The following is a 25642-nucleotide window of genomic DNA, read 5'->3' as shown; positions in this document are numbered from 1 at the left end:
GAACTCTAAGTTTATGACACTTAACTAATAGATCACAAGAGACAGATAAACAAATATAAACAAAATATTATTTCTTTACTTACGGAGGCCAAACTCTGTGCAGAACCTGAGTATTTACTGAAAAGTCCTCCATTAACATAGTTACAAGACTGAGATCCTTTGTCTTTGTTGGAACTTAAAGATAATGTCAAATTCTGTCTACTACTGGAACAACTTGACCCTGTCAAACAAACATACTAATATTAAAGGTATCAATAACCTCAATGCTAAATTTTCCGTAAAATTTTAAAGTTCATATTATATTCATTCAGAAAGCTTCTGATTTTAAAACACTTCACTCAGTTGTGTAAATGATTAAATGTACACCATTATTAAAATTTATACCTCTATATAATGTTTTTAACACTGCTAAATTCTGCTGCTGAAATGAAGAGTAAAACATTCACCTGATTAATTAGGGTGGTATGTGAATTGTCTCTTATAATCAGTGTAAAAATACTGGCAACTATGAACCTTTAAATTGTAAATTTAACAAAATATAAATACTTCCTTTCAATCACATGTAAGCCTTTTCCATATTGCATAATGTTATAATTAGCTTTTTTCTTTCTTTCTTTTTTTTTTTTTTTTTTTTAAAAACAGAGCCTCACTCTGTTTCCTGGGCTAAAGTGCAATGGTATCAGTGTAGCTCACGTAAAACCTCAAACTCCCAGGCTCAAACAATCCTCCTGCTTCAGCTTCTTGAGTAGCTGGGATTATAGGTGTGCACCACCATGCCCAGCTAATTTTTCTATTTTTTTTTTTTAGAGATGGAGTCTCATTATGTTGCTCAGGCTGGTCTCAAACTCCTGGCCACAAGCAATCCTCCTACCTTGGCCTCCCAAAGTGCTAGAATTACAGGCGTGAGCCACCACGTCCAGACTGTAATTAGCTTTTCATACTTCTCTTTCCTCTACCCATCTATCTGTTTTTCTAGGGCAGACATCATGTCTTAGTTTTTCTTAATGCAGCAGTTAACCCATTCGTGGATTCAAATCTCAGCACTTAAATGACCTTGGACAGATCAGTCAACTTTTCCAAATCTCAATTTTCTGTATGTGGAAAATGGGAACAATAGTGTGGGATTATAGTCCTAATTCACAGGATTGTTGTAAATTTAAATAAAGCACTAAAGGCTGGATATGGTGGCTCACGCCTGTAATCCTAGCACTCTGGGAGGCCGAGGTAGGAGGATTTCTTGAGGTCAGGAGTTCAAGACCAGCCTGAGCAAGAGCGAAACCCCGTCTCTACTAAAAAATAGAAAGAAATTAACCAGACAACTAAAAATATATAGAAAAAATTAGCTGGGCATGGTGGCGCATGCCTGTAGTCCCAGCTACTCGGGAGGCTGAGGCAGGAGGATCACTTGAGCCCAAGAGTTTGAGGTTGCTATGAGCTTAGGCTGACACCACGGCCCTCTAGCCCTGGGCAACAGAGTGAGACTCTGTCTCAAAAGAAATAAAAATAAAAAACAAAAAATGAAAAAAAAAAATAAAGCGCTAAATATATAGCACTCAGCTGAGACTTAATAAAAATCTCAGTAACTGATTAGCCATCATTACTGCTGTAATGTTCACTATACTTGGCATGATATAGCAGCTCTTCAAATTATTTGCTGGACTGATGAATCACAAAAGCATACCATACACTAAACAGCAAAAACTAAGAAACCCAGCATGCTCAAGAAATTGTTTTTATTGAAACAATCTGACAATATGTACCATATCTCCAACAAAAATTACAGGTCCTTTAAAGCTGCAGTCCCCAACCCCCAGGCCAAGGCCCATCATCGGTCTGTGGCCTGTCAGGAAACGGCCAGGCATCACCGCCTGAGCTCTGCACCACATCCCATCCCACCGCCTTGGCCATCCCCACACACACGGCATCCCCCCATCCCTAGTCCGTGGAAAAACTGTCTTCCATGAAACCAGTCCTTGGTGCCAAAAAGGTTGGGGAACGCTGCTTTAAAGGACAGCAATTTTACTTCTAGATCATTACATACTAAGGAAATAGATAAGTATATGCAAAAAAAGAAAAACACAAACATCCTAACAGGGACAATAGGGAAATAATTAAATAAATTAAACTTAACACTAATTATATTATTCTTTTAAAAATTTTTTTATTAGTGGCAAGAACTAGACTAATTATACTACAAAAATGATAGCACAGAGATATATTTATTGACCTAGAAAGACATTCCTATATACTGTCAAATATTTTAAAAGCAGGCTACAAAATGATCATAATTTTACTTAAAATATATAATCGTATATAAAATTTTATGTCTCAATATGATATTTAAATACAAATATAAATGGATTGATAGACAAAAGTATTAGTAATTATTTCTAGGTAGCAGATTTCAAGTGATTTTAATTTTTTCTATTTGCTTATCTATGTTTTCTAATCTTTCTAATATGAATCTGTTTTACTTGTGAGTTAAGTAATAAGGAAGAAAATTTTGGAGACTAAAACACTGAAATCACTGCACTCCGGTTATGACATACACATAAGATTATTTTTGTAGACTTAATTCAGCTATTTCCACATACCTTTGTCTGAAGCTGCTCTTTTAGTGTATTCAAGGATGAGGTTCTCTGGTCCCCATGGTAATGGTTTTCCTTTCTTTTTTCCACGTTTTCTTTTAAAGTGATGGGCCAGAAAAATTACAGATATAGCACTCACCGCTGTTACCACAAACAACTTTTTAGCTACTGGTGAAAATTTGATCTGGAAAAGATGCAGTTAGATTGAAAAAAATCTCTTTTATTTGTTCACTTAAAGTAAGGATATAAGAACTAAACTTAACCTGTTTCTAAATACTATCAAGAGAATATGATTTCACTCTTCCAGTAACAGCTAGCCCAATTTGATTTTAAGAAATTTTTTAAAATGTAATAATTTATTACCCATTGCTCTGAAGTTCTCAGGTAAACAATATTACCTAAAAAGTCAATAGGAGCACAAAATAATTCACCCCCATTAACAGTTTTTGAGCAACTAATGATTAACTCATGCAACTGAATCTCCTGTCTGAATCACAGCAAGATTTTTAATCACAAGAATGATTAAATCAGACTTTTAAACTGAGCCTTTTTTAAAACTATCTGGAAATTCGGGCAAATAGAAGTTAAATTGATTTCTAAACACTGTCGAAATAAGTCATTTTTTCACAAATTATTCAAAAATATTTACTCAGAATTTTACAAGGTACCAGGGCTGTGCTATGAATTAAAATCTTAATGTGATTCTATTTAGCAAGCATATAATGAATACCTACTACTAATCAGAAAGCACTGGGCATAATGAAGGTAACAGATCTTCTCTCAAGCAGTGTGCTAACTAATAGTAGAAAAAGATACGATGGAAAACAATTACACTATAGTGTGATAAATACAGTTATACAAGTACTAAGTACTAACATCAGAACGATAGTGATTATTAACCTTCTCTTGGGAGACAAACACTATTAATCACCTAAAATGCAGAGGAACTCTAAAAGCCAAAGGCTTGGGATGTAGAGAGCTGGAAAGAGAGTCACTTCCAACCTCCAAAAACGAAATAAAGCCAGACAAATGGCAATTTTTCAAATTTTCTTGACCCCATCCGAACACTGAGGTCAGAGGGCAATCAACTGGACCCTAAACTAAGGAGATAGGTATTTGAAGGGAGAGATAAGACATAAACATTGGTTTACACAGACAAGATTCAGCAAGATGTAAGTAAGAAGAGGTCAGCTAGCAGGGTCTGAAAAATTGGTAGAGATTGGGTGTACACTGTTGAGAGATAGGGAGAAGTGCTGCAAATTTTGGATGTTTTATCTTCATGAATCACACGAGGCACTCAAAGAAAAGACTGAAAGAGTCCGAAGAAAGTCTCCCTAATAGTACAAGAACTAGAGAGGGAAACAGCGGCTTCTGTGGAGGCATGAAGCTGAACCAGTACCTTTTTCCTCTATTCCCACTAAAGGACAAAAGCCTTAAACTGTGGGGTGCAGCTTTAACTTTACAGAGAAATTTGTATCACTAAATGCTTACATTAAAAAAGAAGAAGTAGGCAGGCACTTAAGCCTGTAATCCCAGCACTTTGGAAGGCTGAGGCAGGAGGACCAATTGAGCCCAGGAGTTCAAGGTCAGCCTGACCCTGTCTCTACAAAAAACTTAAAAATTAGCCAGGTGTGGAGGCATGCGCCTATGGTCCCAGCTACTTGGGAGGCTGAGATAGGAGGATCACTTGAGTCCAGGAGTCCAAGGCCACAGTGAGTGAAATTGTGCCACTGCAATCCAGCCTGGGCAACAGAGCAAGACCCTATGGAGGAGGAGGAAGAAGAGAAGAAGGAGAAAGGAGGAAGGAGGGGGCAGGGAAGAGGATATTAAATCAGTAATCTAAGATTTCAATTGAAGAATTTAAGAAAAGAAGCACAAATTCAATCCAAAGCAGGAGATAGGAAATATTATAAAGATTAAAGCAGAAATCAATAAAACCAACAGCTAGGGTTTTTTGTTTTTTTTTTTTTTGGCGGGGGCAATCAATAAAACTGACAAACCTCTAGCAAGTCTCATTGAGAAAAAAAGAAAGGATGACACAAATTACCAAAATCAGAAAAGAAAGAGGAGTTATCACTATAGACCTCATAGATATAAAAAAGATTTGAAAAGGATTACCATAACGAACTCTATGTCCATAAATTCAAATTCCTTGAAAGACACAAACTATCAAAACTCACTCAGGAAAAAACAGATAACATGAATAGTTATGTATCTATTAAAACAATGAATATGTCATTAAAACCTTCCAATAAAGAAAACTGAAGGCCAAATTCTACCAAATAGTTAAGGAAGAAATAATATCAATTACATACAATAAGGGAATACTTTCCAATTATGTCATGAAGCCAATCCAGATGCTTTTCAGCTTATGTTAGGGTTACATCCCAATAAACCCATCATAAATTGAAAATATCATAAGTTAAAGATGCACTTATTAATAATACACCTAACCTACAGAACGTCATACCTTAGGCTAGCCTACCTTAAACATGCTCTGAACACTTACATAGCCTACATTGGGCAAAATTATGTAACACAAAGCCTGTTTTATAATAAAATATTAAATGGCTCATGTAATTTATTCAATACTGTACATTATGTCAACATTTTCATAATTTTGCATCACTGTAAAATCAAAAAATTGTAAGTCAGGAGCTATTGTTATTAGTTCCAGACAAAGATATCACAAAAAAATAAAACTATAGAGTATACACTAATATCCCTCATTGATAGATATAAAAAATTTTCCACAACATACTAACAAGTCAAATCCAGCAATACATAAAAAGAATAATATATATGATCAGGTGGTATGTATATCCTATGAATGCAAATCTAGTTCAACATTCAAAAATCAGTCAATGGAATTTACCATAACAAACTAAAGAAGAAAGCCATCAACAGATACAAAAAGAGTATTTAAAAATATTCAACATCCCTTTATGATTTTTAAAAAACTCTGGGCAAATTAGGAATAGAAGGTATAGGGGGTTGAATAGCGTTCCAGTGTGATTCATGTCAACCTGGAACATTAGAATGTGATCATATTTGAAAATAGGGTCTTTGGTGATGTTATTAAGGTAAGAATACGGAAGAGACCATACTGGATTGATAAGACCTCAATCTAATGAGATTATCTTTGTAAGAGATAAAAAAGGACACATAAAGACACAAAGGGGAAGGCCACGTAAAGAGACTGAAGTTACACTGCCAAGCCAAGGATGCCTCGAGTCACCAGAAGCTGGAAGAGGCAAAGAAGGGTTCAGAGGAAGTGTGGCTCCTCTTATCACCGGTGTAATGGTTCTTGCCAATATCGTAGAAAGGAATTTCAGGATGTGCACAACCGAGCGATGGTGGCTAGTTTATTAAGCGAAAGCAGACAGGCTTAGGAAAGGCTTGTGCAAAGCAAAAGTGCACCCCCAAGAAAGGGAATGGGAAGGCTGGAAAAGAGCAACTGCCCTGAACCCCGAGCAGTTGCTGTTTTGTTTTGTTTTTTCTTTTTCCTTGTCAGCAGGACAATTTTCTTTCCTGTAAAATAACTTAAAGAGGTTTATTCTGAGTCACATTTGAGGACCAGGACCCAGAGCCATACCCAAGAAGCATTGAGCGAGTGGACTCGCTGTTTTCATTTGTTGAAGTCAGAGAAGGCTGGGCAGTCAGTGTTCATCCTGTTCTTACTCCTGGTTCCCGTTTTTCCCACAAGGAGAGTAAAACCAGAATGTTAACGTATTACAATTGTGATATAAATGAAGGTCACTTTGAACCTGTGCAATGCTGGGAAATCAATGGCTATTTTCTTCTCCGTAGGCCTGTTCATTCAAGCGCTGTTTGTTCAAGCCAGTCGACTAACTTTTCCCTTCCTTCCTCCCTTGCTCATACCTAACTGACTACCTACTCTAATACTCTATGGTATGATTTCAGCCTACACAGTTGTAAAAGAATAAATTTCTGTTGTTTTAAGCCACCAAGTTGTGGTCATTTGTTATGGCAACTCTAGGGAACCAATACAAAAGGGAAATTCCTCAATCTGATAAAGGACATCTATAAAAAAAAAAAAAAACCCTGTAACTAACATCATACTTAATAGTGAAAGACTAAATGCTTTCCACATAAGATCATGAACAAGGCAAGGATGTCTTTCACCAATGCCATACCAGAAGTACTAGCTAGTGCAAAAAGTCAAGAAACAGGAATAAATATTAGAGAGGAAAAAATAAAACTATTCACAGTTGATACAGCTGTCTATATAGAAAGTTCCAAAGGATCTACAAAAAAGCTCCCAGAGCAGGTAGGTAAGCGAAGCAAGATAATAGGACACAAAGCCAATATATATACATCAACTGTATTTCCATATAATAGCAATAAGCAAGTAGAATATGAAGTTTAAAAAGCAATACTATTTATTAACAGAACCAAGAAAAAGAAAAAAATTAGAGCTAAATCTAAAATAATTTGTGCTAGATAAGAACAAGACACTGATTAAAAAAAAATCAAAGAGGATAAAAGGAGAGATACACCATATTCATGGATTATAAAATTTCATTTCTCTCCAATTTGATCTATATAAACAAAATAACCCTAATCAAAAACCCAGGCTGGGCACAGTGGCTCACGCCTGTAATCCCAGCACTTTGGGAGGCTGAGGCAGGAAGATTGCTTGAAGCCAAGAGATTTGAGACCAGCCTAGGCAATAATAGAAAGACCTGGTCTCTACAAAAAATAAGAAAAAATAATCAGGTATGGCGGTGTCTGCCTGTAAGTCCTAGCTTCTTAGGAGACTGAGGCAGAAGGTTTGCTTGAGCCTAAGAGTCTGAAGCTGCAATGAGCTATGATCATGCCACTGCCCTCCAGCCTGGGCAACAATGAGACCCTGTCTCTCCACCAAAAAAAAAAAAAAAAAAAAAGCCTACAAACAGAAAAACTTTTTGTAGATATTGATAAGTTTATTTTTTAAAAAATTAGGAAAAGGCAAAAGAACTACAATAGCCAAAATAATTATGAAAAAGAACAATGGTGGAGTACTCACACTAGCCAAATTCAAGATATAACTACAAAGCTACAATAATCAAGACAGTGTGGTATTGGTGAAAGAATACATGAAGATCAATGCAACAGAATAGAGAGTTCAGAAAGAAATCCACATGAATATAGTCAACCTATTTTTGTCAAAGAAAATCCAAGGGAGAAATTCTAGAAGAAAACATAAGAGAAAATCTGCATGCCCTGATAATCATCTAAAACCAGACACAACTTGGATGTCCTTCAACATGTGAATAAAGAAACTGTTATATTCATGAAATGGAATACTACTCAGCAATAAAAAGAGACAAACTATTCAGACATACAGCAATGTGAATGAATCTCAAATGTATTATGCTAAACGAAAAAAGCTGATTTCAAAAGATCATATAGTGTATAATTCCTTTTGAGATAGGGTCTCACTCTGTTGCCCAGGCTAGAGTACTGTGGCATCATCACAGCTCACTGCAACCTCAGACTCCTGGGCTCAAATGATCCATCTGCCTCAGCTTCCCAAGTATCTGGAACTACAGATGTGTGCCACCACACCCAGCTAATTTTTCTATACTTTGTAGAGACAGGGTCTTGCTATGTTGCTCAAGCTAGTCTTGAACTCCTGGCCTTAAGAGATCCTCCCACCTCAGCCTCCCAAAATGCTAGGATTACAGGCATGAGCCACCATTATATGACAATGTGGTAAGGACAAAACTATAGGACAGAAAAGAGATCAATGGTAGCCAGGGGTTAGGGGATTAGGAGGTAACTACAAAGGGGCTGCACAAGAGAATTTGGGGGGGGTGACAGAACTGTTCTGTTTGGTACTACGGTGATGGATACATGATCATTCATCTGTCAAAACCCTAGCACTAACACAATAAAAAAACAGATTGTACTATATATCAATTTTTAAAAATTAACCAGGATGTGGGATCACAGACTGTGACAAATAAACTGTGTTACAAATGAAGTATATAAACACACTGAAGAGGGTGGGGAAGAAAGGCTCTGACTTAAGTAACAATGTTTTGACTAGATACTGTAAGGACAAAGACAAAAACAATTATACATAAACATTGTAATCTATACATAAACATGGTAAATTTGTTTCTCAAAGGGTTATGGGGGTAGCAATCCTGAAACTGTATGTATAAAAGATACTATAGAAAATAAATATATTATAGATAATATACTGTAGTTAATGAGAACAAAGTGTCTCACCCCTGGAGAAACAAATGAGGAATGTTAAAATGAAACTTCTGTTACTAGACTGAAGTCGGAAGTATCAATAGGAATTCATGCTTTGTTGGGTTTTTTTCTTTTTAAAATGTATATGCAGAGAGATAAATTCAGAAATAGAGCTGATTTTGAATACATGGATTAGTATGCATTCACATATTTCCTAGCCCTGTTTCCTAAGAGGATCTAGAAACAGTGACATCCCGGTAGCAAAGTACACACCTGGCATCCAGATCTTAGTTTCTAAATGCCATTCTCCACTAAAGAGAACCAAAGCTCTCTGGAGAAGTGGTTGATTCCAGAACTCAGGCAGAAAAAAATGCAAGATGAACCTGGAGGAAGATAAAAGTAAGAAAGAAAGAAAAAAAAAAAGGAGGGACTGTCAAAAAGACATAGGAGCAACCCTGAAAGAGCTCCCAATAGCCAAAGATGGAACAATTTGAGCACAAATAATTATAGTATTGGATTATAACCCCCCAAATAAATTAAATATTCAAAATGATATAAATAAAGAACTGAATAAATAGATAAAAGGGGGAGAAGGGAAACAACCCTTCCTTATGGAACAATTCCAAATAATAAATGTAGAAGGGATGATAGAAACAGAAAATCACCAATAAATACTTCGGTAATAACTTCTGAAAGCAAGATCTAAATAAATACTAAAGTCAGTGGGCAAAATTTAAGGAGAAACAAGATATTCATATAATCTGAAAGCATCTATCTCCAAATTTATTATTTATTAATACAAAGGAGAAAAACAGAGGAAAAACTCCCTAAGTGATCGAAGTTACTATCACCAGTAACAAGGCATACAGAAATCATCATGTATGCCCTGATATTGTGATATCTTGCCATAAATGTATAACTTTAACCCAATCTTAAGAAAACATGAGACACATGGTAGCTCATAGCTGTAATCCCAGCACTTTGGGAGGCTGAGGTGGGAGGATAGCTTGATGCCAGGAGTTTGAGACCAGCCTGGGCAACATAGTGAGACCTCATCCTTACAAAAAGATTTTTAAAATTAGCCTGGCATGGTGGCACACACCTGTAGTCTCAGCTACTCTGGAGGCTGAGGCAGGAGGATCCCTTAAACCCAGGAGTTCGAGGTCACAGTGAGCTACAATCACATCACCGCACTCTAGTCTGGGCAACCAAGATGCTATTTCTTTAAAAAAAGGAATACAAAAAGAAAAAGCATGAGAGAAACTCAACTGAGGGGCACTCTATGCAGCAGTCCTCAACCTTTTTGGCACCAGGGACTGGTTTCATGGATGACAATTTTTCCACAAAGTGATGGGGATGGGGTGTGGACCTCAGGCGGTGATGTGAGCGACGGGGAGTGGCTGTAAACACAGATGAAGGCTTGCCTGCTGCTCACCTCCTGCTGTGGGTCCAGGTTCCTAAGTTTCACAGAAGACAATTTTTCATGGGGGGGGGGGTTGTTAAGGCGGGGAGCTCAGGTGCAGGGAGTTGGGGCCCGAAGTTCTACAGTATTCCTTTTTTTTTTTTTTTTGAGACAGAGTCTCGCTCTGTTGCCCGGGCTAGAGTGCTGTGGCATCAGCCTAGCTCACAGCAACCTCAAACTCCTGGGCTCAAGCAATCCTCCTGCCTCAGCCTCCTGAGTAGCTGGGGCTACAGGCATGCGCCACCATGCCGGCTAATTTTTTTCTATATATATTTTTAGCTGTCCAAATCATTTCTTTCTATTTTTAGTAGAGACGGGGGTCTCGCTCTTGCTCAGGCTGGCCTCGAACTCCTGACCTCAAGCGATCCACCTGCCTCGGCCTCCCAGAGTGCTAGGTTTACAGGCATGAGCCACCGCGCCTAGCCTACAGTATTCTTAAAATGACAAAACTATAGATGGGGAAAACTGGATGAAGAACTGGGCCACTCTCTGTAATTTTTGCAACTTCCTATAAATCTATAATTATTTCAAAATAAAAGTTTTTTTTTTAAATAAAGCTGTACTAGCACAGTTTCTAATCCAGATTAACTGAAATCAATGAACCTTTGGAAGAATTTTATGAGGAGATTGTTTTCCTTCACACAGCCATTCAATTTACTCTGAATTAACTCATGTTAGATAGTTTGTTGTCTTTAAATATTATTTTACACCAAAGGGTTCCTCGGAAAAGTGGCTAATTACAGGGATGGAGCAGGATAAGCCTGTATCATTTATACCAGAGAGCAAAGAAGCTATCACCAGGGTTGTATCAAAAGCATTTAGGAGCCAACCTGAATAGGTGCTTGAGATCATTTGAGAATACATAAGGATAAATAAAATGCAATTGTTTAAAACATCAAATACCATTAAATCCATGAAATTAGAATGATTTTTTTTTTTTTTTTTTAGACAGAGTCTGGCTGTGTTGCCCTGGGCAGAGTGCTATGCTACCATCGAAGCTCACTATAACCTCAGACTCCTGGGCTCAAGCGATCCTCTTGCCTCAGCCTCCCGAGCAGCTGGGACTATAGGCACGTGCCACCATGCCCAGCTAATTTTTCTGTTTTTAGTAGAGATGGGGTCTTGTTCTTGCTCAGGCTGTTTTCAAATTCCTGAGCTCAAGCAATCCTCCTGCCTTGGCCTCCCAGAGTGCTAGGATTATAGGTACGAGCCATCGTGCCCGATCCAGAATGATTTTTTTAAAACCTTCATTGATCTGCTGTGAAGGACACTAGGAAACCATCCCATTATTTTAAAACCCGGTTTAAAAATAGGAAAGAATCAAACAATTATTCTGCCTTTTCTATGCAAGCTGTATCTGAGTAACAAAATAGTTAATAACACAAAGTTTCTCTTTATAGAAATATTCTAGCTAATAAATTATAAAGGAAGAAAAGAATGACGTCACCTTGAATTGGCATACCTAGACTATAACCATCAAAGACCTAGGTCATAAACATCACAAAGAGAGCCAATCAGACATATGTACTTCCTATGATCTAGCTTTGGGGGGGAAGGGAAATCACCTGAATCTGATTGACACTCTGCTCTAACTACCAATTCATAAGAAATACAGTGAAAAGAGAATGCAATTAACAATATCTTGTCACAACAAAGAATCTGGTTTCTTCCACAGAAAATGCAAACAATGGAGAGGGAGGCTACAGATTAAAAAGATCCAAGAGTTGAAAGACACCTAAGAGACTTAAGAACTATCTCAATTCCACAAAAACAAACAAAAAATATTCATAGGATAACGGTAGCAATGTAAACACTGACTGGATGCTGATAATATTAAGGAATCACTATTGGTTTAGGAAGATGTAATGTTTTGGTAGTTATGTTTTAAGAGGTAAGAGATACAAAGAAATATTTACAAATGAAATGGTATGAAGTACTGGATCTGTGTCAAAATAATTCAATGAGAGGGTAAGGGGAGGAAGTGGGAAGGAGAACACAGGAAGTAAGATTGCCCATGAGTTGGTAACCACTGACGCTGGGGGTCTGATACATGGGAGTTCATTAAACTATTCTATTTTGTATGATGAAAATTTTCCATAATAAAAGTATTTTAAAAAATGAAAAACTGAACATAAGCTTTCAAACTATAATGTATTAGTAGAATAAAAACATTTATTACCATTCAAAAACACATGATCTATACACAAAATATAGAATTTACAAAAAGCTACTAGAATAAGTGAATTTAACAAAGTTGTAGAATACAAGATCGATATATAAAAATTCCTATTTCCACACACTAACAATTGGAAATTGAAATTTAAAAATACCATTTACAATAGCATAAAAATATGAAATATATAAGAATAAATCTTACAAAAGATGTGAAAGACATACCCTGAAAACTAGCAAACATTGCTGAGGGAAAAGAAAGAAAATCCAAATATATGGAGAGATGTAATGCATTTATATGCAAAAGACTCAATAAAGATGTCAATTGTCCCTAAATTAATCTACAGATTCAATGAAGTCTCAGTGCTAATCCTAGCAAGTTTTTTTTATTTTTTTAATTTGGGTAGAAACTGATAGCTGATTCTAAAGTTCGTATGGAAATACAAAAGGGCCTAGAATAGCCGAAACAACTTTAAAAAAGAAAACCAAAGTTGAAGGACTAATACTACCTAATTTCAAGACTTAAAAAGCTACAGTAGATAACACAGTGTCATACTGGCACAAAGAGAAACAAACAGATCAATGGAACAGGAGGGAGAAATAAATGTCCATCTATGGACAACTGATTATTGGCAAAGGTGCAAAAGCAATTCAGTTAGTCTCTTAACAACTGGTGTTGGAAAAAACTGGTTATCCATATGCAATAAATACGGAACTTCAATCAGAACCTCATAACATATACAATAATTATCTCATGGATTACAGACTTAAACGTAAAACCTAAAACTGTAGAAGTTCTAGAAGAAAACATAGGAGAAAATCTTTGTCACCTTTGGTTAGGCAAGTGTTTCTTAGACAGGACACCGAAAGACTGATCCATTAAAAAACTGAAAATCAAAAAGTTGATAAATTGGACCTCATAATTAAAGTCTGCTCTTTGAAAGGTACTGTTAAGAGAGTGAAAAGACAAACCACAGATTGAAATTAATATATTTGCAAATCAAATATCTGATATAGGTCTTTCCTTATCCAGGGCACATAATGAGCTCTCAAAACTTAATATGAAAACAAAAATCCAATTTAAAAATGGGCAAAAGCTTTAGATAGATACATCAACTAAAAAGATAAACAGATGCCAAATTAGCACATGAAAACAAACATCATTGGTCATTAGGAAACGTAAACTAAAACCACAGTAAGATTCTACTACACACCTGTATTAGAATGGCTAAAATTTAAAAGACTGGCCGTAACAATGTTACAATCACATTTGGGAAAAGTTTGGGATTTTCTTAAAAATTTAAATGTATACCTACTTTATGACTCAGTCATTCTACTCCTAAGTATTTACCCAAGAGAAATGAAAGCACATGTCCACACAAAGACCTGAATGGGAATGTTTTTAGCACCTTTATTTATAATTAAAAATAAAGAAAACAATCCAAATGTTCATCAACGGGTGAACAGGTGAACAAACTGCAGTATAAGTATACAATGGAATACTACTCAGCAAGAAAAAGGAATTAGCTAAGATGTAACTGAGAGAAATTAAAGACGACCTAATAATATAAACAAATGGAAAGAGATTGTCAGAGGAAAAAATAAACTCTTTTTCCCCTCTCCTATCACCCAGGCACAGATTCAACACACTTCTGATACCAGCTGTGGGGAGATTCCCCACATACCAAGCAACTCTCCAAGGGACAACAGCTGGGTGTCCTATAACTCAACTCAGTTCAGATACTATCTACTTGGAATTGGCATCGGATCCCACAGGTTGAAAGCTTAGCCCCACAAGACTGGGCCCCACTTCAGATACCAGGAGGCTATGAAATAGGACTCCACTGTCCCCTCCTCAGGGTCTATTCATTTGCTAGAGCGACTCATAGAACTCAAGGAAACACTTCATTACATTTGCTCATTTATTTTAAGAGATATTACAAAGGATACAGACAAAGAGCCAGATGAAAGAGATGCATAGGGTGAAGCATGTGGGAAGCGGGGTAGAGCTCCCACACACTCTGCAGGCACGCCACCCTTTGGGTACCTCCACACATTCAGCTCTGAACCCTGTTCTTATGCGTTTTCATGGAGGTTTCATTACCTAGGCATGATTGATTATATTATCGGCCATTGGCATCCATTCAACCTTCAGCCCCTCTCCCCTCCCTGAAGACTGAGGGATAGGGCTGAAAGCCCCAACCATCTAATCCTGCCTTGGTCTTTCCCGTGACCGGCCCCATCCGGAAACTACCCAGGGGTGCCAACCACCAGTCAACTCAATAGCACACAAAAGACACTATTATCACTATGGAGATTCCAGGAGCTGTATGTCAGAAAATGGAAAGACCACATACCATGGTTATGTATTGGAAGATTCAATAAGATGGTGTAAACTGAAAATAAAATCTTAAGCCCTCTGCTAACTAAATAGACCCCTCTCGGCCAAGGGGACCCAAGAAACACCTTAAAACTGAGTTCCCAGCCATGACAGGATAGGAGAGATATGAAACACAATTACAAATATATGATTTCCCTTTATAAATATTCATGACTCCTCCTATAGCTTGTTGAATATATATATTTGACTGCCCTACTCAGTATAAAATCCTGTTCCCTTATTTTTCTTCTTTGAAACACGTGTGCCTGGCTTCTGGATGAAGCTGTGTTTCCCAGCCTGCTGAAATGCCCACCCAACAGATTGCTATCCTTTATAAAAAATAAAGCTCTCCTTTTTCCAAAGTATAAACCTTGTTAGTTTTTTTTTAGTTAACAATGGCAATTTGCTCAAATTGACCCATATATTTGACACAATCCCGATCAAAGTCTCAGCAGCTTTTTGGATAGAAATCAACAAACCGATTTCTAAAATCTCCATAGAAATGTAAAGTACCTAGAACAGCCACAATAATTTTGAAAAAGAACAAGTTAGAGTATTTACACTGACCAATTTCAAGACACACTACAAGCTGCCTTAATTGAGACTGTGAGGTGTGCTATAAGGACAGACATATCATCAGTGGAACCAAATAGAAAACTCAGAAATAATTTAGCAATATAGTGTTGACTGCTGTCAAAAGTGTCAAAGCAACTGAATGGGAGAAAGACAGTCTTTTCAACAAACAATAGTAAAACAACAGGATACCTGTGGGAAAGAATGAACCTTAATACTTATCTCATACTGGACACAAAATTTAACTCAAATGGCACATAGACCTATGCATAAAAGCTAAAACTTCTGGAAGCTGGGGTTTGGCAGAACCTGAACCATAAATGAAAAAAACTGATAAATTAGACTCCATTAAAATTATAAACTTTTACTCTCAAAAGACATAAAGTGAAAATGCAGACCATAGACTAGGAGAAAATATTTGTCATAGGTATATCTGATCAAAGACTCGTATTCAGAATACATAAAGAATTCTTACAGGTGGGTCGTGGTGACTCACGCCTGTGATCCCAGCACTTTAGGAGGCCAAGGTGGGAGGATCACTTGAGGCCAGGAGTTTGAGACCAGCCTGTACAATACAGCAAGACCTAATCTCTACAAAAAAATTAAAAAATTATCCAGGCATGGTGGCATGCACCTGTAGTCCCAGCTACTCAGGAGACTGAGGCAGAAGGATCACTTGGGCCCAGGAGTTTGAGGCTACAGTGAGCTAGGACTGTACCACTGCACTGGGCCAAAGCGTGAGACCTTGTCTCCAGAAAAGAAAAGTAAAAAGAATTCTTACAAATCAGTAAGATGATCAGATTAAATTTAAAAAATGGTCAGAAGGTGTTGAACAGATACTTTGTAAAAGAAGATATATGAATGGTAAATAAGGACATGAAAAGATGCTCAGCATCGTTAGTCATTACAGGAATACAAATTCAGACCACAGTGAAATACCACTGCATACCCAATAGAATGGCTAAAATTAAAAAGACTGACCATCCCAACTGTTGGCAGAGACATGGAACAACCAGATTTCTCATACATTGCCACTGGGAGTAGAAAACGGTACGGTCACTTTCTAACTACTCTGGCAGCTTTTTACACACTTACATTATGACCCAGCAGCTCCACTCCTAGATATTTACCGAAGAGAAATGAAAACATGACCTCACAAAGACTTGTACAAGAATGATCACAGGAGCTTTATTCTAATAGTTAAAAAGTGGAAACACATTGTCTACCAGTAGCTGAAGGGATAAATGGACCATGGTACGTCCACACGATAGAATGCCGCTCTGCAGTAAGGCATAGATCACTGCTATGTGCAAAAACATGAATCTCTTGCTGAGTGAAAGAAGCCAAACGCACTGAGTTTATACTGTATGATTCCATTTATTTGAAATTTAAAGAGGCAAAACTGACCTGCAGTGACAGAAAGGTCAATGATTCCTTGAGTCTAGGGTGAGAGTATGGTTGAGGGAATGAGGGAGTCTTACGGGATGCTGGAAGTATTAACTCAATGGAGGTGGTGGCTACATAGGTATATGCATGTCAAAATTTAAGACGACGTATCTCTAAGATGGGTACGTGTTATACTGTATGTACAGCATACCTCAATAAAGCTAGTCTCTGAACAGCGAAAAAAAGGGAATCAACTATTGATACACAAAATAACATGAATAAATTTCAAAAATAATTAGGATGAGTGAAAGAAGCCAGACAAAAGAGAGTATGTACTATATGATTCTATTTATATAAAATTCTAGAAAATGCAAACTAATTTACAGTGATGAAAAGCAGATCAGTGGCTGCCTGAGGACAAGCAGGGGAGGGGAGCTGGACAGGGAGGTGCAGAGGGAGAGATGACAAAGGCAAATGAGAAAACTTGGAGATGGTGGGGATATTCATCATCTTGAGTGTGGTGATGATGTCATATATATTTATATATTTTTATGTGCGTGTCAAAACTTAACATATTACATACTTGAATTATTCTCTTCAGTACCTCTCTTCAATAATATCTCTACTACACTCATTACCAATTGTTATTTTTTCCCATTTCTATGTTTTTCCCTCTCGTGCTCACAGAAACCAAATGAGATTCAGGGAAAATATCAGCTCCTTCATTTTGGATGCTAAAGATTCGATAATAAAATGAATTGTAAAAATAGCATTAAGAACACTTTACTTTTCATTATGTTTTATAAACTTGCACGACCTTATTAACAAAAAGAAAATATTCTCCTTGGATCAAATTTAAATGTATTAGTATTTAACGTACATGTGAATGTAAGACTACACAATTAAGACCATATACTATAATATAAAAAAGATCTCAGATCAACAACTTAACTTTACAAGTTAAGGAACTAGAAAAGAAGAACAAACTAAACCCAAAGCTAGCAGAAATAAGGTAATAAAAAAGGTTAGGGCAGAGATAAATGAAACAGAACAGAAAGACAACAGCAAAAGATCAATGAAACCAAAAGATGCCTCTGGGAAAAGATCAACAAAATTGACAAGCCTTTAGCTAGATGGACTAAGAAGAAAAAGAGAGAAGACCCAAATTAATAAAATCAGAAATGAGGGTAGGGACATTACTATTGATTCTATAGAAATAAAAAGGATTATAAGAGAATAATGTGAACAATTATACACCAACAAATTGGATAACCTAGATTAAATAGACAAATTCCTAGAAACACTAAGCCTACCAAAACTAAATAATAAATAGAAAATCTGAAGATTGGTTGCACAATAATGTGAATGTGCTTATTTCTAATGAACTGTACATTTAAAATTGGTTAAAATTGTCAATTTTATGTTATGTGTACTTTACCAAAATAAAAAGGATTGAAATATTGAGAACAGGTTTATTGGAATAACATAATTCACTGAAAATAATTGTAATTGACAGTGTAAATTCACTTAAGATGGGAACTTTTTTTAAAGTAATGCAATCCCCTTTAAAGAGTTATAAACATGATAACTAAGAAAACAAGATCCCATGAAATAAATAAAAAACAAGTAGGTTTTAAATTACTTTAACAAACATTTGAATGTGTCATATAAAAACCTCAATTTAAATTTAAATAGTACAAACAAAACAACTCTGATCAATAAACTTATTATTCAACTTTGTGTCTGCTTCTTTTATTTACCTGGGAGAGAGAATAGTACCAAGACAGAGGAAGATCAAACACTCTTAGTGCCGCTGTCTTCAAGGAAAACTGTGATTCGCTTACTGTTTCTTCTGACATGACTCCTCTTCTAACCTTCATTAAATGAAACATAGAAACATATTGGCCACAAAGATTTCTGGTTACTTTACCAATGAAAGATACAAATTGAAAACTTCGTTCTATCAGTGTTTTTTGGCAGTCAATTATTCATGATATTACACTTGAGCTGATATTATATTTATTAATCACCAAAGCAGCAAAAGTTAGATTTAAACTTTTAGTTTAGGTAGTAAATATTCCTAGAAAATTACAAGTTTCCAGATCTTCTCTTTTTTTGGTTAAATAAAAATGTATCAGCTTTTATTTATTTTTTTTTTTTGGGGGGGGCAGCACTCAGAACCAGAAAAGATTCAGAGAGCTCCCAAATGTATCAGCTTTTAATTAGTTAACTTAAAATCTACTTCTTCCTACTCATTTCTTTCATATAACAGGAGGGGGGCAGGGGGAGGTCGCCGAATGGAATCTGGAACAGACTCCTGGGGCTGGAGAGGAGCCTCAGACTCATGCATTTATTTTACTACTGTCCAATTTTAAATATCATAAAAGAAATGCCACATATATGCTATATAATTTTGATATTGCTTTAATGCATGCTAATTCTCTTGCAACCAAAGAAAGAAAAGTCAGATATCTACATAGGAAGCAGCTATCACTCAAAGAGAGATTCTTAAGGTAGTGGAAACTTGATAGAAATGTAATGCTTCAGGGTCTGGGTCTCTGCTTTGTAAAGCCAGAAACTCAATTTTATCAGTGTACCCAATTGAACACACACTAAACAAATTCACATGGTACCGATGTATAAATCAGTTTACAAATTAAATCGTGCATAATAAAGAAATACACTATTTAGTGACCCAATTATTTACACATGCTTTTAAAACATGCCCTCTCTGAAATTAAAATATTGTAGGAAGCTGAACTATTAAGTCAAAAGCATTGTCTGGTGGGCACGAAATCAAAGGGTCCTGAGGAATATTTCATCCCCACCAAGAAAAAGCCTGAAAACTATCTCTGGTGCACAAGACAATAGGCTTCTCCAGTAACCAGAATGTTTATGCCTACCAAATTCAGTATTTCTTTTCTTGGTATAGTGCTCTATATTACCAAAGAGAAAATTAAAATTACCAACAATCCCTCTATAAAAGCTCATTTGCTGTACTTTCCTTAGGTCCTTTATTTCTGCATATATCTCCATGCTTTCTTTTTCTAGACTCCAGTAGACTACTCCCTTCTGGTTTTTGTTTTTGAGACAGGGTCTCGCTCTGTTGCCTGGGCTAGAGTGCAGCGGCATCATCATAGCTCACTGCAACCTCAAATTCCTGGGCTCAAGTAGTCCTCCACCCTCAGCCTCCTGAATAGCTGGGACTACAGGGGCACACCACCATGCTGAAACATTTTTACTAATTAAATAGATTCTAGATCACTAAGCAATCTATTCTACTGCACTTAAAAAAATATATCAAGAGTAATTCACCCAAAGTAATTTTTCACCACAAATAGAACATTCCAGATTTTTAAGCAAACACTTCAATTTGCTGCAGTGGTTTTCTTAAAAGAATTTTGACAAATCTCCATTTTGTGCATTCTAATTATCCCATTCCCTTTCATTTAAAATCACTAAGGATGCTGACTGCAAACTTAACCATCATTAATTGAATAACTTTTTAGAAACTTGTCATTTCAGCTGCTTTCAGAAGTATAATTAAAACCAACATGAAGGCAGTATCATGATTATTCAAATTTGTAGGAGTCTAAAACATTACCAAAAATATTGTCCTGTGTAATATTACTTGCTTCTCAACATTTCAACCACTTATGAATTAAAAATAAGTGTTTAAATAGAATTTGCTGGTGTTTTGTTGTTGTTTTGAGAAAGGATCTCATGCAGTCACTGGGGCTGGAGTGCAGTGGCATCATCACAGTTCACTGCAACCTCAAACTCCTGGCCTCAAGGGATCCTCCTGCCTCGACCTCCCAAAATGGTAGGATTACAGGTGTGATCCACCGTGCCTGGCCTTGTAATTTGCTTCCTACACATCTTAAAATTTTACAACTTTGACTTTATAATCCAACCAAGAATGAAAGTCTGAAATACCAAAAAAAAATTGACGTGAATCATAAATCTATACAACCAAACTCTGAGAAGATACTTTAAACAGAGCAAAAATGCTTCGTTGCAACAAAAATAAAATAATACTCATAAAGGTCTTAAAGGTCCGTGCAAGAACAAGATCTCTTGGAGTCCTCCCTCCGGAAAACAGTTGTTTAATAACTTCACAGAAGAACCCGACGCCACAATACTGCCAAGATAAATTATTCTCTGCAAGCACCTTCAAAGAAGCATAATCTACCATCTCCAAAAACCACTCCCTGCTCAAAACCACTGACATCCAAGCCGAACATCGGACCTCACCTTCTGCCCCGGCTCCAGCACTCTTCTTCCCCCAGCCCCTCACCGTACAATCCTCTGCAGTCTTCCTTTTTTTCCTTAATCAAGAGGACCAGAAAAGGGGCTTCCTCCCAGCCCGGCCGCCCAGACCCTCCCTGGGCTCAGAGCCTTGGAAAATCTCACCCCAATTCAGCGCTCCCCTTGTGGGCCTCCCTCCGGCGTGGGGGCCCTCCCGCCTTCCCATCCAAGTACGAACCATACCCAACCCTGCTCAGCTTCTGCCATCAGACAAGACACAGCGGGTGCCGGGCAGTATTGCCATAGAGCCTCCGGCTTTCCGTTGCCCCACTGGGAACTCAAGAGTCCCGATCGCTAAAACCAGCGCTGGAACCTGCGCCTCCCTCGCCCCGCGGCCTTTGGCCCAACAACGTGGCGACCCCACTCTGAGCTGCGGCCCGTCCCGCCACCTACGTACCTGGAGCTCCAGGCCAGGTACAGCCCGCCCGCCCACGCCTGCTTCCCGGCCGCAGCCCGACGCTGAGCGGCAGCCTGGCCGCGGGAGGCGGAGTCCTTCCGGGGTCAGGAGTGTGGCTGTGGAGAGACGGTGGAGGTGCCCTCTAGCCTTTCCGCGTGAGGGGCTGCGTGTGAAGCAGCTCCTGCCATTTTTGTTTAGGGTAGAGTCTCCCGTTTTTTTCAGATGGACGTGAGAACTAGATGGAATAATTGCATTCTTTTACAAGCATGTAAAGAACTATTATCGTAGTTCCTAACCTTTTGGGGGATCTAGGACGGATTGTGAATCTGGTGAAAACTATGGAGCCATTCCCCAGAAAAATGCACAGAGACTTGCTCATACATTATTAAAAGAAAAAATATTTATATACAATTTCAAACCCTCAAAACCAATCCATGCATCCCAGATTAAGAACTTCTACCACGGACCCTCAGCCCTCAAACGAATGAGTGTTAACAGGCATTCCAACCGTGTATTGAGGATGCATTTATTATTGATTTCAATTTCATTTTAGCTTTTCTCAGTGTTTCACACAGAATTAGGCAACCAAAGAATTGTGAATGTGGCCAATTATTAGGCGGGATAGCCACTGCTCTCGGGTTCTGTCTAATACACAGTAAATTAATAGGGAGATACGACAGGAAAAATAATAACAAAAAACCCACGATACTGTTTCTATGTGCCAACCTTAGCCAAAATATCCGTCAGACTCAGAGATTTAAGAATTCCAGTTGCTGAGCATATTTGTGGTGAAAAGCCAAAATAATGTTGCAAGGCTAGCTAAAACATGAGAGCAAATGTTACTATTGTTATCTAACGAACAAGAATGAGCAATCCTTTCTGTTTTCAAAATTCCCATTTAGTCAAATGGAAAATAGGGAGAATGGCAACACCAATGTGTGATGTTACTAGATGAGTAATAACTAAAAATGCACAGACTGAGTTCTATGTGAAAATATTTTGCACTTATAAAGTAAATGAAGCTCTTGAGACTTGAATCTGGAATTCGTAAGGCTATTTTTGCTTATACCCCCATTTTCCTCTCTGCTGCCTCCTCCCTATTTGCCACAACTTTCAAACATTAAAACCAATGGAAAGAGCAATAATGGTGATGACTACCACTTAAAGCAACTTTCCTGAGAACATTATCTCCTTTAATTCCCCAATAAACATTATAAGAGAGATACTATTACACAGTGGGTACGGATTATATTCTTTAACAGGAGAATAAGAAATACTGGGCCGGGGTGAGGTGGCTCATGCCTGTAATCCTAGCACTCTAGGAAGCCGAGGCAGGAGGATCCTTTGAGCTCAGGGGTTCGAGACTAGCCTGAGCAAGAGCAAGATCCCCGTCATTACTAAAAAATAGAAAGAAATTAGCTGAACAACTAAAAAATATATATATTAAAAAAAAAATTAGCCGGGCATGGTGGCGCATGCCTGTAGTCCAAGCTACTAGGGAGCTGAGGCAGTAGGATTGCTTGAGCCCAGGAGTCTGAGGTTGCTGTGAGCTAGGCTGATGCCACAGCACTCTAGCCTGGGCAACAGAGTAAGACTCTGTCTCAAAAAAAAAAAAAAAGAAAGAAAGATAGAAAGAAAGAAAAAAGGAAATGCCGCATTTCATTTATTTTTCTAAACCAAATGTAATTTGCTCCAAGTCTTTCTTCTGGGTTGGAAGAGTACTGTGCTCAATCTTAGCCATTATTGGATATATTAATTAAGATGATGTTAGCTACAAGTAAAAGAAGAGTGAATAAATGAAAAACAGGGGACTCAATGTCTTCTGCTATTCTGTACCAGGAAAAAAAAGTAGAGCCTGAATTAATTTTAAAGGCCTGTCCCTCCCCCAGATAAGCGGTCATGTAATACTCACTAAACCAGAGAGTGGAGTTTATGGAATAATAACAGTTGTTTCCACTGTCCAAATACTGCAATACTTGCTACAGCAACCATTGATGAATTTAGGGCATCTTATATGCATAGCATCAAAACAATGCTGTGTAACAAAGTTGGTACTTTTTTATAAAAAAGAAACAAACAAAAAAAATGCTGTGGAGTCAGACTGCCTGGGTTTGAATCCTTTCTCTGCTGCTTATTAGATGCATGATTAAAGGGGGAGAAAAAACTATTTTTCTATACTTTCAACACCCCTGACACTAAATAGGTTGAGGTTTTTTTCCCCACCAAACAATTCTTCAATTATCTGCAGACACCAACTGGGTGTCCTACAATTCAATTCAAGTCAATACTATCTACCTGGAATGCATCAGACCTGTTAAGGGCTCAGTCCCACAAGACTGCCCCTATTTCTGATGCCAATCACGAGTCCCAGGTTGTCACCTGTACTTCTGACTAACCAGCTGTAAATCAAGGATTCCCAAAATCCCCTCCTCACATGCAATGATTTGCTATAATGGCTTACAAAACACAAGGAAACATTTACTTACGTTTGCTGCTTTATTACAAAGGGTTTTACAAAGGATATAGATGAATCGCCAGATGATGAGGTACATATGGCAAGGTCTGGAAGGGTCCTGAGTACAGAAGCTTCTGTTGCCATGGAGTTGGGGTATGCCACCTTTCCAGCATATGGATGTGTTCACCAACTCAGAAGCGGTTCGAACCCTGTACTTCGGGGATTTTTATGTAGGCTTCATCATGTAAGAAGTATTGATTATTAATTCGATCTCCAGCTCTTCTCCCTTACACAGAGGATGGGGCATAGGACTGAAAGTTCTAAGCCTTGTGGTTTGATTTTTCTGGTGACCGTCCTCCATCCTGATGCTATACAGGAGCCCATCAACAGTCACTCCATTGGAACAAAAGGCACTCCTCTCAACCAGGAAATCCCAAGAGATTTAGGATCTCTGTCAGGAACTGAGGACAGGGACCAAATGCATAATATATTTCTTATTATTTCACAGTGGTCTTAGGCAGGGTATTTACCCTCTTGCTTTATGCCTCAGTTTCCTCCTGCGGTGTTAGAAAGATAAATGTAATAATTCTTGTAAAGCACTAAGATTCTTATGTAAGTTTTTTGTTTTGTTTTTGTTTTGTTTTGTTTTGTTTTTAAAACAGGGTCTCACTCTGTCACCTGGGGCTTGAGTGCAGTGGCATCATCATAGCTCACTGCAACCTCAAACTCCTGGGCTCAAGCAATCCTCCAACCTTAGCCTCCTGAGTAGCTGAGAGTACAGGCACATGCCACCATGCCCGGCTAATTTCTCTATTTTTTGTAGAGACAGGGTCTTGTTATATTCTAAGGCTGGTCTTGAACTCCTGGGCTCAAGTGATCCTCCCACCTCGGCCTCCCAGAGTGCTAGGATTACAGGCATGAGCCATTGTGCCCAGCCTCGTATGTAAGTTTTTAACCTGGGTACTTGTACCTCCATAGAGTACAAGGATGAAACTCTATTTCAATATTATTGGTTTCCTTTGTAATCCTATGTATTTTGTTTTATGCACATAGAAGCATTACGTTGAGAAAGGGATCCACAGACTTTGCCAGAATGTCCATAAAACCAAAAAAAAGGTTAAGACCATAGAACAATCCTGGTATATATTTCTAAGATATATGGCATATTAAATGAGACTCTTTGGTGTCTTTTGGCAGAAGCTCCAAAGCTGAGAAAAATAGATGTCCAGTATCCTAAGAATTTTAAAAAAGGATACTAGGCCATCCACACAGGACATGCTGGAAAAATGTGTAGTGCATTTAGCAATCAGTTCTCATGCACCTCCCTGGAATGATATGGCAGGATTGATGAAAGAAGTTTAGATAATGAAAATGCCTACAAGATAGTTTTCTGGAGTGCTATGCATTCTCCTTCCCCTTCCCCAGGAGTGTGGAAAGGAGAGTGCTTATCTCACCCTATACCCCTTCAAGCCAAGTAAAGGGACTTTAAGAAACTCAGACAACTCAACCCCTGTGCCCTGGAGTTTATGCCAATTGGAAAAGTCTAAAAGCGATATACTATCCAGAGAGGCCTTTGATGGCAGAACAGTGAGAAAGGACTGCCCCAGAAGTGGCCTGTACTTGCAACTTTGCAAGAAAAATTTTCGTGTGGGGCATATGAATGCCACTGAATGTAATCTGATATTTTATTTAGGTTGTTCAGGATCATTTCTCA

At 37.8% G+C, this 25642-nt stretch overlaps 1 protein-coding gene across 2 annotated transcripts in view; it reads right to left on the bottom strand.

The window, feature by feature from the left end:
• The window catches only part of MIGA1 (mitoguardin 1), a 77400-nt gene extending 55850 nt beyond the window's left edge, over window positions 1-21550 (bottom strand). For both annotated transcript variants that reach the window (XM_069478109.1, XM_069478108.1), the window contains exons 1-4: window positions 21474-21550; window positions 18529-18642; window positions 2595-2772; window positions 84-220 (exon numbers count right to left, since the gene is read on the bottom strand). In XM_069478109.1, coding sequence (XP_069334210.1) covers window positions 84-220; window positions 2595-2772; window positions 18529-18627 — 414 coding nt within the window. In that variant the 5' untranslated portion in view covers window positions 18628-18642; window positions 21474-21550. The remainder of the gene's footprint in view (window positions 1-83; window positions 221-2594; window positions 2773-18528; window positions 18643-21473) is intronic.
• Window positions 21551-25642: the final 4092 nt, after the last annotated feature.

This window comes from Eulemur rufifrons, chromosome 8 (assembly GCF_041146395.1).
Source record: "Eulemur rufifrons isolate Redbay chromosome 8, OSU_ERuf_1, whole genome shotgun sequence".
In the NCBI taxonomy this organism is placed as follows: domain Eukaryota; kingdom Metazoa; phylum Chordata; class Mammalia; order Primates; family Lemuridae; genus Eulemur; species Eulemur rufifrons.
This window is presented reverse-complemented; position numbering and strand designations above follow the sequence as displayed.